Genomic DNA, 13,937 nt, shown 5'->3' with positions numbered 1-13,937 from the left:
GCTGTCATTGCACCCTTGCCTCTGCACCCCGTCCGCAGCTCTCGCTCCGTGAGCTGACAGCTCTGCCGCGCATGCGCAGGGCGTCTCCACTGGCTCGCTCGGTGCTGAAGTTGGGCGGATGGACGGCAAACACCGCTGATGGAGATAAAACGGCAGCATGTAATCTCATCGCGTGATACCCCCCATATCGGCATAAACAGGTGTAGCGGCACCCTTTTAGCAGACTGACATCTATGACTAAAAGGGTAAGGCGACATATGGTCTTTAACGGTCTGAGATGTTCCGCTAGCTCGTCAGCTAACGCGCTAGCTGTTGCCTCTCTGCGCTCAGAAAATCACAGAGCCAATGCGAAAATGAAATAAAGTGGCAGTTACAGTGCGCTGTTTGCTCGCTTGCGTCAAACAGCGCTGTTTTTAGTAACATTTTGCACATTACTTTAAATTGTATAGCACTGTCTTGTGATGGGAATGGTTTGGGCTTTACCTGCGATTACTTTGGTAAAGATGCTGGTCGTGTCTTTACAGTATAACCGCGCGCACTATCTGTCTTGACAGCATACAGAGTGTTGGGAAACACTCGACAGAATTTTTGGGCTTTTTGTGGCTGGCAAACTATTTATCTGAACGTTTTGCGATGTCAAGGCGGGTTGCTTGAATTGAATTTGAGAAAGAGTCGCGAAAAACTAACGTGATCGCGAATAGCGGAACGAGTCTTTTTAATACTTCACCGACTAGCATTGCAAAATATTGCTATACTTTTCATTTAAGAGTGCATGATTTCTAGAATAAATGTATCTTTTACCTTGCTGTGCAATCATTTTTCCTTGTTGTTTAAACAAATAGGTGATTGTTCTCTGTTGGTTTTGACTGAAAAGTGCATTTTTCCTGCATTCAGCCCACAAGAAATTGAGAGAAATTGCTTCCGGAGGAGGTTGACCATCATGATACAACTTCTGAAGTTCCTCCCATTCAGTTATGCTTCTGGTTTTATAATGAAGGTGATTGTGTCCAATACAATCTCTGTGAAATGTTGTAAAAATCTTTTGGTGTCAAATTAGATAACTTGAGAGTTATGAATTGTTTTATTATTTACAACCAAGCTTAAACTTGTAACCATAAAGCCTAAATATATATATATATATTATCACTTGTACATGATGTCAGGTTAAACCATTAATGTTGGTTTGAATTAAGCTTAGTTTAATTTTACACACTGATATTTTTAGCCCAAGTCAGAAGAAAAAAAGCAAATCTGATCTTTCCTTCTGGTTTGATTGTTCATAGATGTCTTATCCTGGATCATTTTGCCCTTGACTCAAGAAAAGGGTTAACCTGCAAATACCAGGTGTTTGAAACCTACCTCCACCCACCTCCCGTGTTCCCCATCAGGCATGATAAGAGAAGATACAAGAGGACACAACTTGTATTCCAGCACTCTGTCCATTGCAACTTTTGACATTACTGTCATGATTTTCTTACCTGATCTTCGGTTGGATAGCTGCTAATTTGCATGGTAAGTTAGAAAAGGATGAAAGCAAGTTTTTTTACAGCATTGATGTGATGCAGTGCAAGGTGACAAATGTAGCTGAAACCTACGCCCTCCGTGTGATTATCACATGTATTGGATCTGCGGTGTGACATATCTCTCGAGCTAGGCATTGTGGGTAACGGCTGTGGGAGGCTTGTGTTGTGCAGCCAGCCACGGCTCATGCTATGCATCGCTTGCTGCCCTGGAATGTGCATGGGGAAGTGCACAAGGGTGCACGAGACTTGGAATAGGATGACAGGGTTAGAGGCGGGTCAACTGAGCATGCTCACACACACAAACACTTTCACACGCCGCAGTGTAATTCAGATGTGTCGACTGTGAGGTATTTTAAGCAGGCCAGTGAGCACTCAAAAGCATTGTTCATAAAAAATGAGGCATTAATAAAGAATATCACTATAGGTGGAAAGCTAATGTTTACATTCAGTTACATTAATGGATGCTACTAATGATTTAGTTAATATTACACTGCATAATCATTTTTTTTAACCTACAGTATGCAGATTAATACAAGGTACTGTTTAGTAGCGTATGACTTTGGGTTTTATTGGCTAAAGCCAGTACAAGAGTATGGGTTGGACAATATAGTACTATAGTATATGAATTTAATTGACATGAATGCATATACACTGAAACAGATTATTTGCAATATGAAATTATTCATTGAAAGGGCTAAGAAAGAGATTTATTTCCCAGTATTATCAAACATTGGGATTCTGCCAATGACTTGATCTATAACTAGTTTCTTTTCAGTGCCAAGCATTTTTAGCTAAATAAAATATTTGAAAAAATTTTCTATGGAATCAGATTGAGCAAAGGTTAGCTATAAAAAATATTTGTGCATAGATAAATGATTTCCCTTCAATCCATTGATAACTTCTTTGCATATTCAATGAAGATACTGATGATTGTTGATGTGAACAAAAGGCCCCTCAGTGTGTTTTGCATAAGGATGCATGTTTTCCATGGCCTGGCAGTGAATAACTGATGGTAGTTATGATTTGCATATCTTGTTTATGTGGCTCCATTAGGGTAGACCGGTGTGCACATTTTTTCCCCGACACACTGGGCTTTCATCAGCAGGTAGAAGTGGTGGTTATCGTAAACACTAAGTTTTAGGCATGCATGTGGAGGTAAGCTAATGTCTGTTTCAGAGGCTTTGTTTAACTATAATGTACTGTACCTGTCAAGATTCTTGCCCATTGCTATAGACCTTTACACCATAGACAATATACTCATATAATTAATGTTTAAAAAATAACTAGGTAATAATGTCAGTCGTTACAGATGTAATTCTGTTTCTTTGCACAAAGCTTTATCCTCTATGCAATACTTATGCCACTTATCTCAGTATTGAATTAGCCTACATTTCATTTATGTCAGCAATGCAAACATAGTTAGAGAGATTTATAAATTGTTCCTCTTTTAAATAAGGATGGGATGGAAAAGCTATATATAGCGATATCTATTTCACAACTGGATAGCATTGTGTTTTTTTGTTGTTGTTGTTGTTTTTTGAAGGGGGGGTGTTTTTGTGTGTGTGTGTGTGTGTGTGTGTGTGTGTGTGTGTGTGTGTGTGTGTGTGTTTATAGTGTATATTGTCAAGTTATTCAAAATTGTAGTATAGACGGTTTCAGCAGTAACAACATAAACAAGCGGCTTTCGTGGTCATCACGTAACTTCCGGTAAACTCTGCAAAGAATAAATAACAACAAAGTCCTTTTAAACTAGTTTATTTATATATCAAGCAAAATAAACAACACGTAGATTACATAGAAACCAAAAACATTTGTTATTGTTGACGAGTTATTTGTTTAAGAGTTCAGTTTCAGCAACTAGTCAGACCAAAGTTCAGACCAGACGCTTATCGCGTCACCGCACGTGAGCCCGATGAAACGGTCTATATAGTAATCTTTGATTCACTTTTCTCATTCATCTATATAGGACTTTGTTTTTGTTTTTTTGGCAGATGCTTATTTTATCTCATTTTGATGTAGAATTTGGTGAAATAGAAATAATCAAGCGTTACAGTATCTTGATATTTCCCTTTCAAACCAACTTAATAAATATCTGAATGTTTTTTATGCAGCTAAAAATAAGCATTCTTGCCCTGAGATTTTGAGTCATAATTTCACAATGCTCAATTTAAAATAAATCAATAATACTATATATCTAAAAAGTACATTTTAAGCTGAGCAGTTTATACATTTATTTTGTGGCTAAACATTAAAATTGCATTATGAGTCAAATAAAACAATACACAACTGTTTAATTAGCCTTGCAGATTGGGTTATGACAAAATGCTTAATTTACATTTTCATCATGCTTTAAATATGTTAATGAGAGCGCTAAATTAGGGGGTTAAATGATATATGAGATTTGATATTGTTTTTGAGTTTGCTTTCTGATTTTTGCATTTTAATCAGCAGTAATCTTTAAATAATGCACCACATAATGCAACTAAACGTCAGCCGATCAACTCTCTCATGGTTATGTCATGCGGTGAGATATTTACTCATACCGTACTGGTAAATGATCATTTGATACCCTTTCGAGACACCCAGTTTGTCTGTCTATTGCCCAGACTGTTTGTCTGAAAATATTTGGATCAGATATCTAGGTGATGTGATATGGTGTTTGTACTGCCAAACCCTGACAATAGATTGGTTTCCAGAAAGCTTTGAGGTGAAATGAACAAATTGTTGTTTTCATGGTGTGTGGCGTCATGTTTACCAGTGTTTTCCCAAAGTCTTTGTTGTCACATTGTGATTAGTTGAATAGAGCAATAAGGTAACTCCTGTTACTTAATGTGTGACGAATGTCACAAAACAACTGAAGTAATGCCAGAGTAAAAAGCAACACAGATATGAAGATTGGTGTAATAGATGTAAATCGAAATGTTCATAGATATCTAGCGATCATATGCTTCTAAAGGGTAAATAATAGTCAGCCATGTGTTAATGGTATGGTGATGAATGATCAAGAGCTGGGCAAAGTTGTAACACATTTATTGGAAACATACGCAAATAATATTGTGGTGTGGTAATATATATTGTAAATATATCATCATATATATAAATTCTAATGAGGATTTTTATGAGAACGATAAAAAAATAAAAAAACAGGTTAAAAAGTAAACAGGAAGGAACAGCCATTACATTTTCTTAAACCATACCACTTCCTTAAAAATAACTGTCACATTTGCATGTCAAGTTTTATGCTTGAATATGTTGGGTAACTCTCTCTCTCTCTCTCTCTCTCTCTCTCTCTCTCTCTCTCTCTCTCTCTCTCTCTCTCTCTCTCTCTCTCTCTCTCATACTCTAGATTTGTGGTTCTCAACATAAAAGGGTTTTTCTGATAGGGTCATGTACAGCAGGGAAAAACATTAAATCCGAATTACTAACCATACAGATACATATCAACTAAAAGGCGTGTCTTTTATGGTTGACATCAAAGGCTTTCATTGTCCATTTGTTTTGCGAATTGTTGGGCTTGTGTGGTTGATGGTAAGCAAGGACTTTGCTGCTGTAACATGGCTGCAGGAGGCGCAATGATATTACGCAGTGCCTGAAAATAGTCCCCTTGGTTGCTTTCAATAGCAGGGGACTATTTTTGGGCACTGCGTAAAATCATAGCGCCTCCTGCAGCCATGTTACGGCAGCAAAGTCCTTGATTATTACGCCAGAATGAGAGTATAGTTCATAGCTATATCGGCATAAAAATCGCTACTTTTAATTTTCCGTCAGTCTTAGTACACGATGTAACTACAGAAGAGTCGAGTTTTAAAGGTGCAGTGTGTAAATTTTAGCTGCATCAAGTGGCGAGGTTGCGAATTGCAACCAAAGGCTCAGTCCACTGCTCACCTCTTGCTTTAGAAACACATTGAGAAGCTACGGTAGCCGCCACCGGACAAACATGTCATCGCCAGAGACAACTTAGTAAAACAGTTTGTCCGTTAAGAGCTTCTGTTAAAATATGGCGCCACAAAATGGCGACTTCCATGTAAGGGGACCCTCTGTGTATGTAGATAAAAACGTCTCATTCTATGGTAAAAAAAACATAACGGTTCATTATGAAAGGTCTTTATATACCCCTGATAATATAGTTTTGTATATTATTTTGCATTTCTGCACCTTTAAATAGGAAAAATATTGAAACTCTTTGGTCATTATTGAGCGCGATGCTAATGGTCTAATCAGATTCAATGGATTATGCTAAGCTATGCTAAAAATGGTACCGCCAGACCCGGAGATTGGATAAATGGATTTCAAAACAGTAAAAATCAAATGTTTAACTCTAGGGGAGCTGGAAAATGAGCACATTTTCAAGAAAAGTGGAGTGTCCCTTTAAGTGTTTTCTTTTAAAAAAACATTTTGCCCACTATTTGGACATTTAATGTTCAGTAAAGTCAACTTATTTGAAAATTTTTACGTATCTGTATGTAACAAAATACTAATGCTAAGACAGATATTAAATCCCCACTGTTGTGTTACTGATCAGACATGTGTGTCTACAGCCTCAGAGTGTGAGTGGAGTGGAAATGAGGAAAAGGCAGCAGGGACGCATTGAAGGACCCCCGCAGGCACCTGGTCACCCGAGGCCTAATACCTGCTGTCTCTGCTGGTGTGGATGCTGCAAATGTCTCTGGTATGTTCTGGCATTCATTCATTAAGCATTGCAATTCACAGTTGTTAGTTGTTACACAATTGCTTGCATTTTTTAAAAGTATATTCCTAGATGTTCTTTAAACTTTACCAGCCAGATAAATTAGCCAGCATCCATCCTGATGTTTGATTTTATTATTATCTACACTTCCACTCATCACATATATTTCGCCTATAATATTGTTCATCTGTAATAATAGTTTGCTGTGTTTTTAAAGAGTTTAATATGCTTGCTAAGTGTGTTAAACAGTTAGGGTTTAAGGCTGGGCTATTGAACAAAGAAAGACAGTAAAAGCCGTAGGACAGCTTGCCGCAGACTATAAATAGCACAAATGAATACAAATATTACATGAAATAAAGAAAACATTGAGGAGGGCGCACAAGCCCCAGTTGGTAACCTCGGGGTTTCCACAACCACCCCCACCCCGTCCCACCACACGGTGCCAATATCTGCTGAGTTAATGGCTATTTCTGTCCTCACATCACATGCAAAACAGCTGTGTAGTATATTTAGAGTCTTTTCAGCATGTCGGACCCCAAGGCAAATAAGTTCCAGTTGTACTTGTTTTAAAGAGACTTGAAATCAAAAGTAAATGTTTACCTGGAAATAATCTCCAACACTGAATTATACTATTTCTTAAGTTTAATTTAAAAGCATTCAGCTTATTTTGTATACTCATGGCTCCTATTCCCTCTCTTTATACTTCCACCGCTTTACTGTCCTATCCAGTAAATGTGTACAACCCCAAAACAGAAAAAGTTGGGACACAGTAGAAATTGTGAGTAAAAAAGGAATGGAATAATTTACAAATCTCATAAACTTATATTTTATTCACAGTAGAATATAGATAACAAGTTAAATGTTGAAAGTGATACATTTTGAAATTTCATGCCAAATATTGGCTCATTTTGGATTTCATGAGAGCTACACATTCCAAAAAAAGTTGGGACAGGTAGCAATAAGAGGCCAGAAAAGTTAAATGTACATATAAGGAACAGCTGGAGGAGGACCAATGTTTAGGAATAGAAATGTTGTCCTATTCTTGTCTAATACAGACTTCTAGTTGCTCAAATGTCTTAGGTCTTCTTTGTCGCATGTTCCTCTTTATGATGCACCAAATCTTTTCTTTGGGTGAAAGATCTGGACTGCAGGCTGGCCATTTCAGTACTCAGATCCGTCTTCTACGCAGTCTTGATGTTGTAATTGATGCAGTATGTGGTCTGGCATTGTCATGTTGGAAAATGCAAGGTCTTCCCTGAAAGAGACGACGTCTGAATGGGATCATATGTATCTAGAACTTGCATAAACCTTTCAGCATTGATGGTGCCTTTCCAGATGTGTAAGCTGCCCATGTCACACGTACTCATGCAACCTCAAACCATCAGAGATGCAGGCTTCTGAACTGATCGCTAATAACAACTTGGGTTGTCCTTGTCCTCTTTAGTCCGGATGAAATGGCATCCCAGTTTTTCAAAAAGAACTTCAAATTTTGATTCGTTGGACCACAGAACAGTTTTCCACTTTGCCAAAGTCCATTTTAAATGAGCCTTGCCCAGGGAAAACGCCTGTGCTTCTGGATCATGTTTAGATATGGCTTCTTTTTTGACCTAAAGAGTTTTAGCTGGCAACAGCGAATGACACGGTGAATTGTGTTCACTGACAATGTTTTCTGGAAGTATTCCTGAGTCCATGTTGTGATTTCCATTACAGTAGCATTCCTGTATGTGATGCAGTGCTGTCTTAGGGCCCGAAGATCACGGGCATCCAGTATGGTTTTCCGGTCTTGACCTTTACGCACAGAGATTGTTCCAGATTCTCTGAATCTTTGAATGATATTATGCACTGTAGATGATGGTAACTCTTTGCAATTTTTCTCTGAGAAACTCAGAAAACTATTTTTCGCCACAGCATTGGGGGAATTGTGATTCTCTGCCCATCTTGACTTCTGAGAGACACTGCCACTCTGAGAGGCTCTTTTTATACCCAATCATGTTGCCAATTGACCTAATAAGTTGCAAATTGGTCCTTCAACTGTTCCTTATATGCACATTTAAATTTTCTGGTCTCTTATTGCTACCTGTCCCAACTTTTTTTGGAGTGTGTAGCTCTCATGAAATCCAAAATGAGCCAATATTTGGCATGACATTTCAAAATATCTTACTTTCAACTTTTGATATGTTATCTATATTCTACTGTGAATAAAATATAAGTTTATGAGATTTGTAAATTATTCCATTCCTTTTTTACTCACAATTTCTACAGTGTCCCAACTTTTTCTGTTTTGGGGTTGTAAATAAACTTAATTCAGCAAAAACTTAGGGTTTGTAAATCTGCACAAATATATTTAGTAAAATCTTTAAGGATAAATTCACATTCACACGTTTTCTCTACATATTGTAATGTAATTTTATTTCTTTTGTCTTTTACTCTACTTCACTTAATCTATGTCAGCTTTTTTGGCCAAAACATAATTTAGTTGTAATTGTAGTGTTACATGCTCTTTTCCATGGTTTCTTTGGCTCTTAGAATAAACTAGCTGTTTTCTGCTACTTCAAATGTGTGAAATGAGTAAAAAGCTGTTTTTGCTGTTTAGTTTTAATGCTGTTTAAAACTGGGGTGGGCAAATTTTTGATTCCTGAAAATTTAACCTGGATGACTATAGAAAAGCAGATGGTAGACCCCAAAATCTGGCTCAATATTAACCATATAACGATGCATGATGATGTTTAGTTTTTATGGCACTGTCTAACACTTTTCTCCTCACTGCAGGAATGAAGACAGGAGAGAACGTTCAGAGAGGCAAACATGTACAAAGATGGATAGCATAGAAGCAACAGAAGAACAGTGAGTTGTTAGCAACGTTATCTATTAACTCTTTCCCCGCAATCCATATTTCCGCTATTATCCACTAGGTGGCGCTCTTACCCAACGTATAAAACCCGGAAGCAACCCCTTAGGTCAAAAAGTTCAAACTCTGTATGTTTTGATCATGGCTCTGAATCTGATCTCTATCAAAAGTCCTTCACAAAAATGGAATGATCTCAGCTTTTTGCTCAAAATTTGCATTCCAACAGGTTTTATCGTAGTTTTTGCCAACTCCATTGACTTGTATTAGATGTGCTGTGAGGTACGGTATTACTCCGCGCAGGGAACTTTGTTTCTATTCTTGCAATTGGCAAAGGCGGATTAGCGCCATCACCTGGGCTGGAGTGTCTATTATTCAAGCTCTCAACGGAAGAATGTACGGGTGTGAGGCACTTGGAAAAATAGGTCCACAAGTTAATAACGAATGCTAAAACATACACCTTCTGGAAAGCATCTTTTGCAGCGATTTTTGTGTGAGCATATAAGTAAACACTCCTGACCACTCGGTGAGTTTCACGTCTTTGTAAACTAAAGTTTAATGCATTTTAGAAAGGATTGTTCCAGTGCACCTTTAAACCCATTGGAGAGGTGGGAGGTGAAACACAAACACCCGAAAATTCTCAGGGCAGCCGCATATTTCGAATTTCAGTCAAAACCGTTCTATTTCATCATAAACAATCTGAAAGCAGGATTTTAAGTGTAAAATACCGAACTTGTCCTTTAATATGCACTATCCAACCATAGCACAGTCATTTAGTGCAGTGGTTCCCAAACTTTTTTAGCGTGCGGCCCCCCTTGTGTACGGTGCATTCCTTCATGCCCCCTAAAGAAAATTTGTGACAAAAAACTGTTCTAAAACTCAACATTTTAATAAAAAAAAAACATTAAATTATACAACAAAGTAGTGCTTTTGGTTAGTAGCCTTATTTTTTTAGGTTTGACTACACAGAATTCATGATAAATTAATGTATTTCATAAAATGTCATAAAACTGGGGCCCCCCTGTCACCATCTCTCGGCCCCCAGTTTGAAAACCACTGATTTAGTGCAGAGATCAGCTCATTTGCATTTTAAGGGACACACCCCAAAGACGGCACATTTTTGCTCACACCTACAAAGTGGCAATTTTAACATGCTATAATAAATTATCTATACGGTATTTTGAGCTAAAATTTCACATACATACTCTGGGGACCATAAAGATTTACTTTACATCTTAAAAAAGTCTTGTGAAATGTCCCCTTTAAAACATGTTTTATATTGCACATACTGCACAGTAAAAAAGTAATTGCACACTAAGACTAACATGTGCCTTAAAGGCGGAGTCCATGATGTTTGAAAGCCAATGTTGATATTTGAAATCACCTAAACAAACACGCCCCTACCCCAATAGAATCTGGACCTTTTCTTGATAGACCCGCCCCACACATACGCAACCCGGCATTTGATTTGATTTGATTGGGTATAAGTGTGTTTTGGTAGACGGCCCGTCTAATTTTCCAAAGCGTTTTTCAAACATCGTGGACTCCGCCTTTAAATATATGAATATCAACACATTAACAAAAAACGAAATCAAGTGGTGTTAATTATTTAAAGCACACTTTCAAGCAAAATATTTTAGAAAGTCTGTGCCAATAGCCAAGTGGGCTGTGTGTCGACGTTCTGCAATCTCAGTTCGAGTTCTGGCTCCACTGTCCTCTCCAATAGACCAGAGGTCTCCAACGTGGTGCCCACGTAACCAGGTAACCCGGACAAAGTCTGTGAGGTGCCCGCCAAAGCACGTTCTATTAAAAGTCTCAATTGGAATATTTATTTATATTAGCTTGGCTTGGTTTACGTATGTTAACATTTTTAACAATGATAAAACATATCAACAAGTAAAATAAAATAAAATTAACAAGTAAAACAAAAAAGTTTTGAGTAGAATATATCAAAAAGTAGCTCTCCAGATTGTTTTATCCATTGTGGTAGCCCTTGTTCACAAAAAGATTGGAGACCCCTGCAATAGACAATATAATAAGAACATATATATATTGTATATATATATATATAACTTCTAGTCATTTTATAAAAAAAAGTTTATTAATAATTAACAATATTAACAATAATTTAGCAGCTTTGGCCAAACAAAAATAACCTTCAAAATGTATAAACAGATAAATTCTTTAATATTCAGATACTTTGGGCCAGATTTACTAACAGCTTGTGCCAGCATAAAAGCATCTTTTGCTGTAAAAAAAAATACTATCAGGATTTACTAAAGACACGCAGGGAAAAATTAGCGCTGACAAGCCGTGGACTTGTTTTTGCTACTTACCTTCTGCATATGCATTTGTAGGACTTTGTAGCCTTGTAGCCTTTCCAGATGCAAAATTTATGGTAGGCAATTATGTAAATGAATCACCCAAAGCGATTTACAAAGGTTTGCGCTCGTCCGTTTACTGGTATTTGCGCCATTATTTAAAACCTAAAAAGCCCACACTAATTTCTGCTGCATTGGTCATTATGGAAATAAGATTTTTGCGCCTGTGTTCTTTCACATGCGCCTTAATCCCCCTCAGAAATTTCCACTCCCATTAGGCACTTTTGTGAAATTGCGCTCTCACGCTAATTTGCCATGTTTAGTAAATCTGGCCCTTTTTGTTTATTCATATGAATTCAGTGGAACATTCAAATAAATAAATGTGATGAAATGCAAACCCAAAGTGATCCCAAGTGTATATTATTTTTTTCATTAGCTGAACACAGTGAACTCAGAGTTATTTTAAAAATATGGCGACACTCTGTGATGCAGTGTCACTTTACCACCGAGTTTTTTATCCAACCCCCTTAATACTATTTACAAGCCTAAAAATAAATGTTGTGTCTAATTATTTAATAGGGTGTTTTGCAATGCTTCATACGTTTTCAGGCATCCCACACTGGATGAGTTGATCGCCTGGTCCCGGAGCTTTGAGATGATGATGCGCTCTCCGGATGGAAGAGATGTTTTCCGGGAGTTCCTGCGGTCTGAGTACAGTGAGGAAAACCTGATGTTCTGGATTGCTTGTGAGGAACTGAAGAAAGAGACCAACCCAGCAGCTATCGATGAAAAGGCCAGAATCATTTATGAGGACTATGTTTCTATTCTATCACCAAAAGAGGTTAGACAGAGATCGTTTCAGAAACCTACATCCGCCTGCTGAATGAATAGTTTAAGATTTAGGATTAGTATAGATATTATTTTTTAAAAGCTTACAATGTGCATCTCTTGTGTGTTGGCAGGTCAGCTTGGATTCAAGGGTGAGGGAAGGCATCAACCAAAATCTGGCGGAGCCTAGTAGTTTGATGTATGAGGAGGCCCAGCTTCAGATCTACACGCTCATGCACAGAGACTCCTTCCCCCGATTTCTCAACTCATCTGTTTTCCAGGATCTCCTTAACAGCAAGAGAACCTGCTTAGACACCTAGATTTCAGCAAGAACGCTTGAGACAAAAAAACCCCAAGGTGCCACTTTTTAAAAAGGTGTGATGTTTCTTATTTCGAGAGTGAGTAGTTAAGCAATTCTGAGCATCCACTAGTGACCCTGTTCAGTTGTGTTTAAGTGCCAATACGAGCTGCTCAGGCAACTGTGACACAGATAAACATGTAGGAAAATGGACAGATCCATAGTTCTTACTCTCAGCTGACCTTTTCATTTACCTGCTTAGTCACTTTAAATCTCTTTTACCTTTCCTGTTCACGGCCTGTTTTCCTTCCCCGTCTCTCTTTTCCTCATCCTTTTCGTCTTTTAGACCTCACATGTCTGAGGACAGCTGAAAATGTTTTTTTTTAAAAACTAAACAAATGGATAAGCGGTAGATGTAAAGCTAGTAAACATGATCTTTGCATGATACAAGGTTATGGAATTTGCTCGGACTACAATGTTTTTATTTGAATTTAAAACAAGTGTTTTTTATGCTGTCATGAGGAGAGAACATTGTAACGCTCTCGTAAGTGAAGGGAAAATTAGCTGTGCCAATTGTCTTTTAAACCGAAAAGCTGGGAAGTGTATTCGCTGTCTTGCCGTCCAACCTTTTTCTTTTTTTTGCGTGTCGACAGTTGTTTAACTGGGAAACATAAGGGCTAGCTCGTGTTGTGATTGGGCAGCTAAATGAATCATGAACATTTCTTTCTCTCTGCAAAATCACAATGCCTCGACACTGAATAAGTGCATAAAAGCTGCTGATGCTGGTGACGACACAGTTCATTGGCCCTCCCAGTCCATTACTAGCCGAGAGAAGCACAGGTACTAGAGGTCACGGGCTGTGTAAGCTTCGCTGGATTTGGAAATAACTCACCAATGTTCTGGAGGTTTTCAAAAGAACTTAGAATTGTCTTACATTTATAGAAATGTATTTTATTAAACAAAATTGTAGTGAACACAATGCCTTGTTTTTGAGCGTAACACTACAGTAGGTCTATTGAAAATAACCGAGAGAATTTTCTCAGAGCTGTCATTATGAAAGAATCCATACCAAATCCAAGTCAGATTTGGTTTTGATGTAAAAATGTCTTTGTAGACTAATTTGCGTTTTTCACGGTTGAATCCATCAGCGAGGCTTTTCATGGCCTCCGAGTTGAGACGAACGTCTGTGTTTGTTTAAATGCTGAAATGAGGAACGGTCTCGGTCATATTTACAGCTTGAAAAAACGCAGGTTCTCAAAACACAAAAAGTCAATCTTTTTGAAATTCTTTTTCCAGCATGCATTTCTTTTGTGTGTGTCATGTACACATTGCAATACTCAACCCAAAATTGATGTGAACCATTGCAGGTTGCATCATATTGAAGATGATTTTCCTTGAAAGGTTTAGACTTGCGACCCTTCGTGATGTTGGATTC

At 37.8% G+C, this 13,937-nt stretch overlaps 1 protein-coding gene across 2 annotated transcripts; it reads left to right on the top strand.

The window, feature by feature from the left end:
• The first annotated feature begins 201 nt into the window (after positions 1-201).
• rgs17 (regulator of G protein signaling 17) lies at positions 202-12,952 on the top strand. Of its 2 annotated transcripts, none has more exons than XM_055170978.2 (7): positions 202-245; positions 895-997; positions 1,284-1,512; positions 6,062-6,192; positions 8,980-9,054; positions 11,986-12,217; positions 12,339-12,952. In XM_055170978.2, the coding sequence occupies exons 3-7, from the start codon at positions 1,510-1,512 to the stop codon at positions 12,522-12,524; spliced, it is 627 nt and encodes a 208-aa protein (XP_055026953.1). In that variant the 5' UTR covers positions 202-245; positions 895-997; positions 1,284-1,509; the 3' UTR covers positions 12,525-12,952. The 2 variants fall into 2 exon arrangements, with proteins under 2 accessions (XP_055026953.1, XP_055026954.1); XM_055170979.2 differs by having other exon boundaries at positions 6,046-6,192.
• The last annotated feature ends 985 nt before the right edge of the window (positions 12,953-13,937 follow it).

The sequence above is a fragment of the Misgurnus anguillicaudatus genome, chromosome 11 (genome assembly GCF_027580225.2).
Source record: "Misgurnus anguillicaudatus chromosome 11, ASM2758022v2, whole genome shotgun sequence".
In the NCBI taxonomy this organism is placed as follows: Eukaryota; Metazoa; Chordata; class Actinopteri; order Cypriniformes; family Cobitidae; genus Misgurnus; species Misgurnus anguillicaudatus.
The sequence above is the reverse complement of the archived record's forward strand: the minus strand, read 5'-3'. Positions and strand labels throughout refer to the sequence as shown.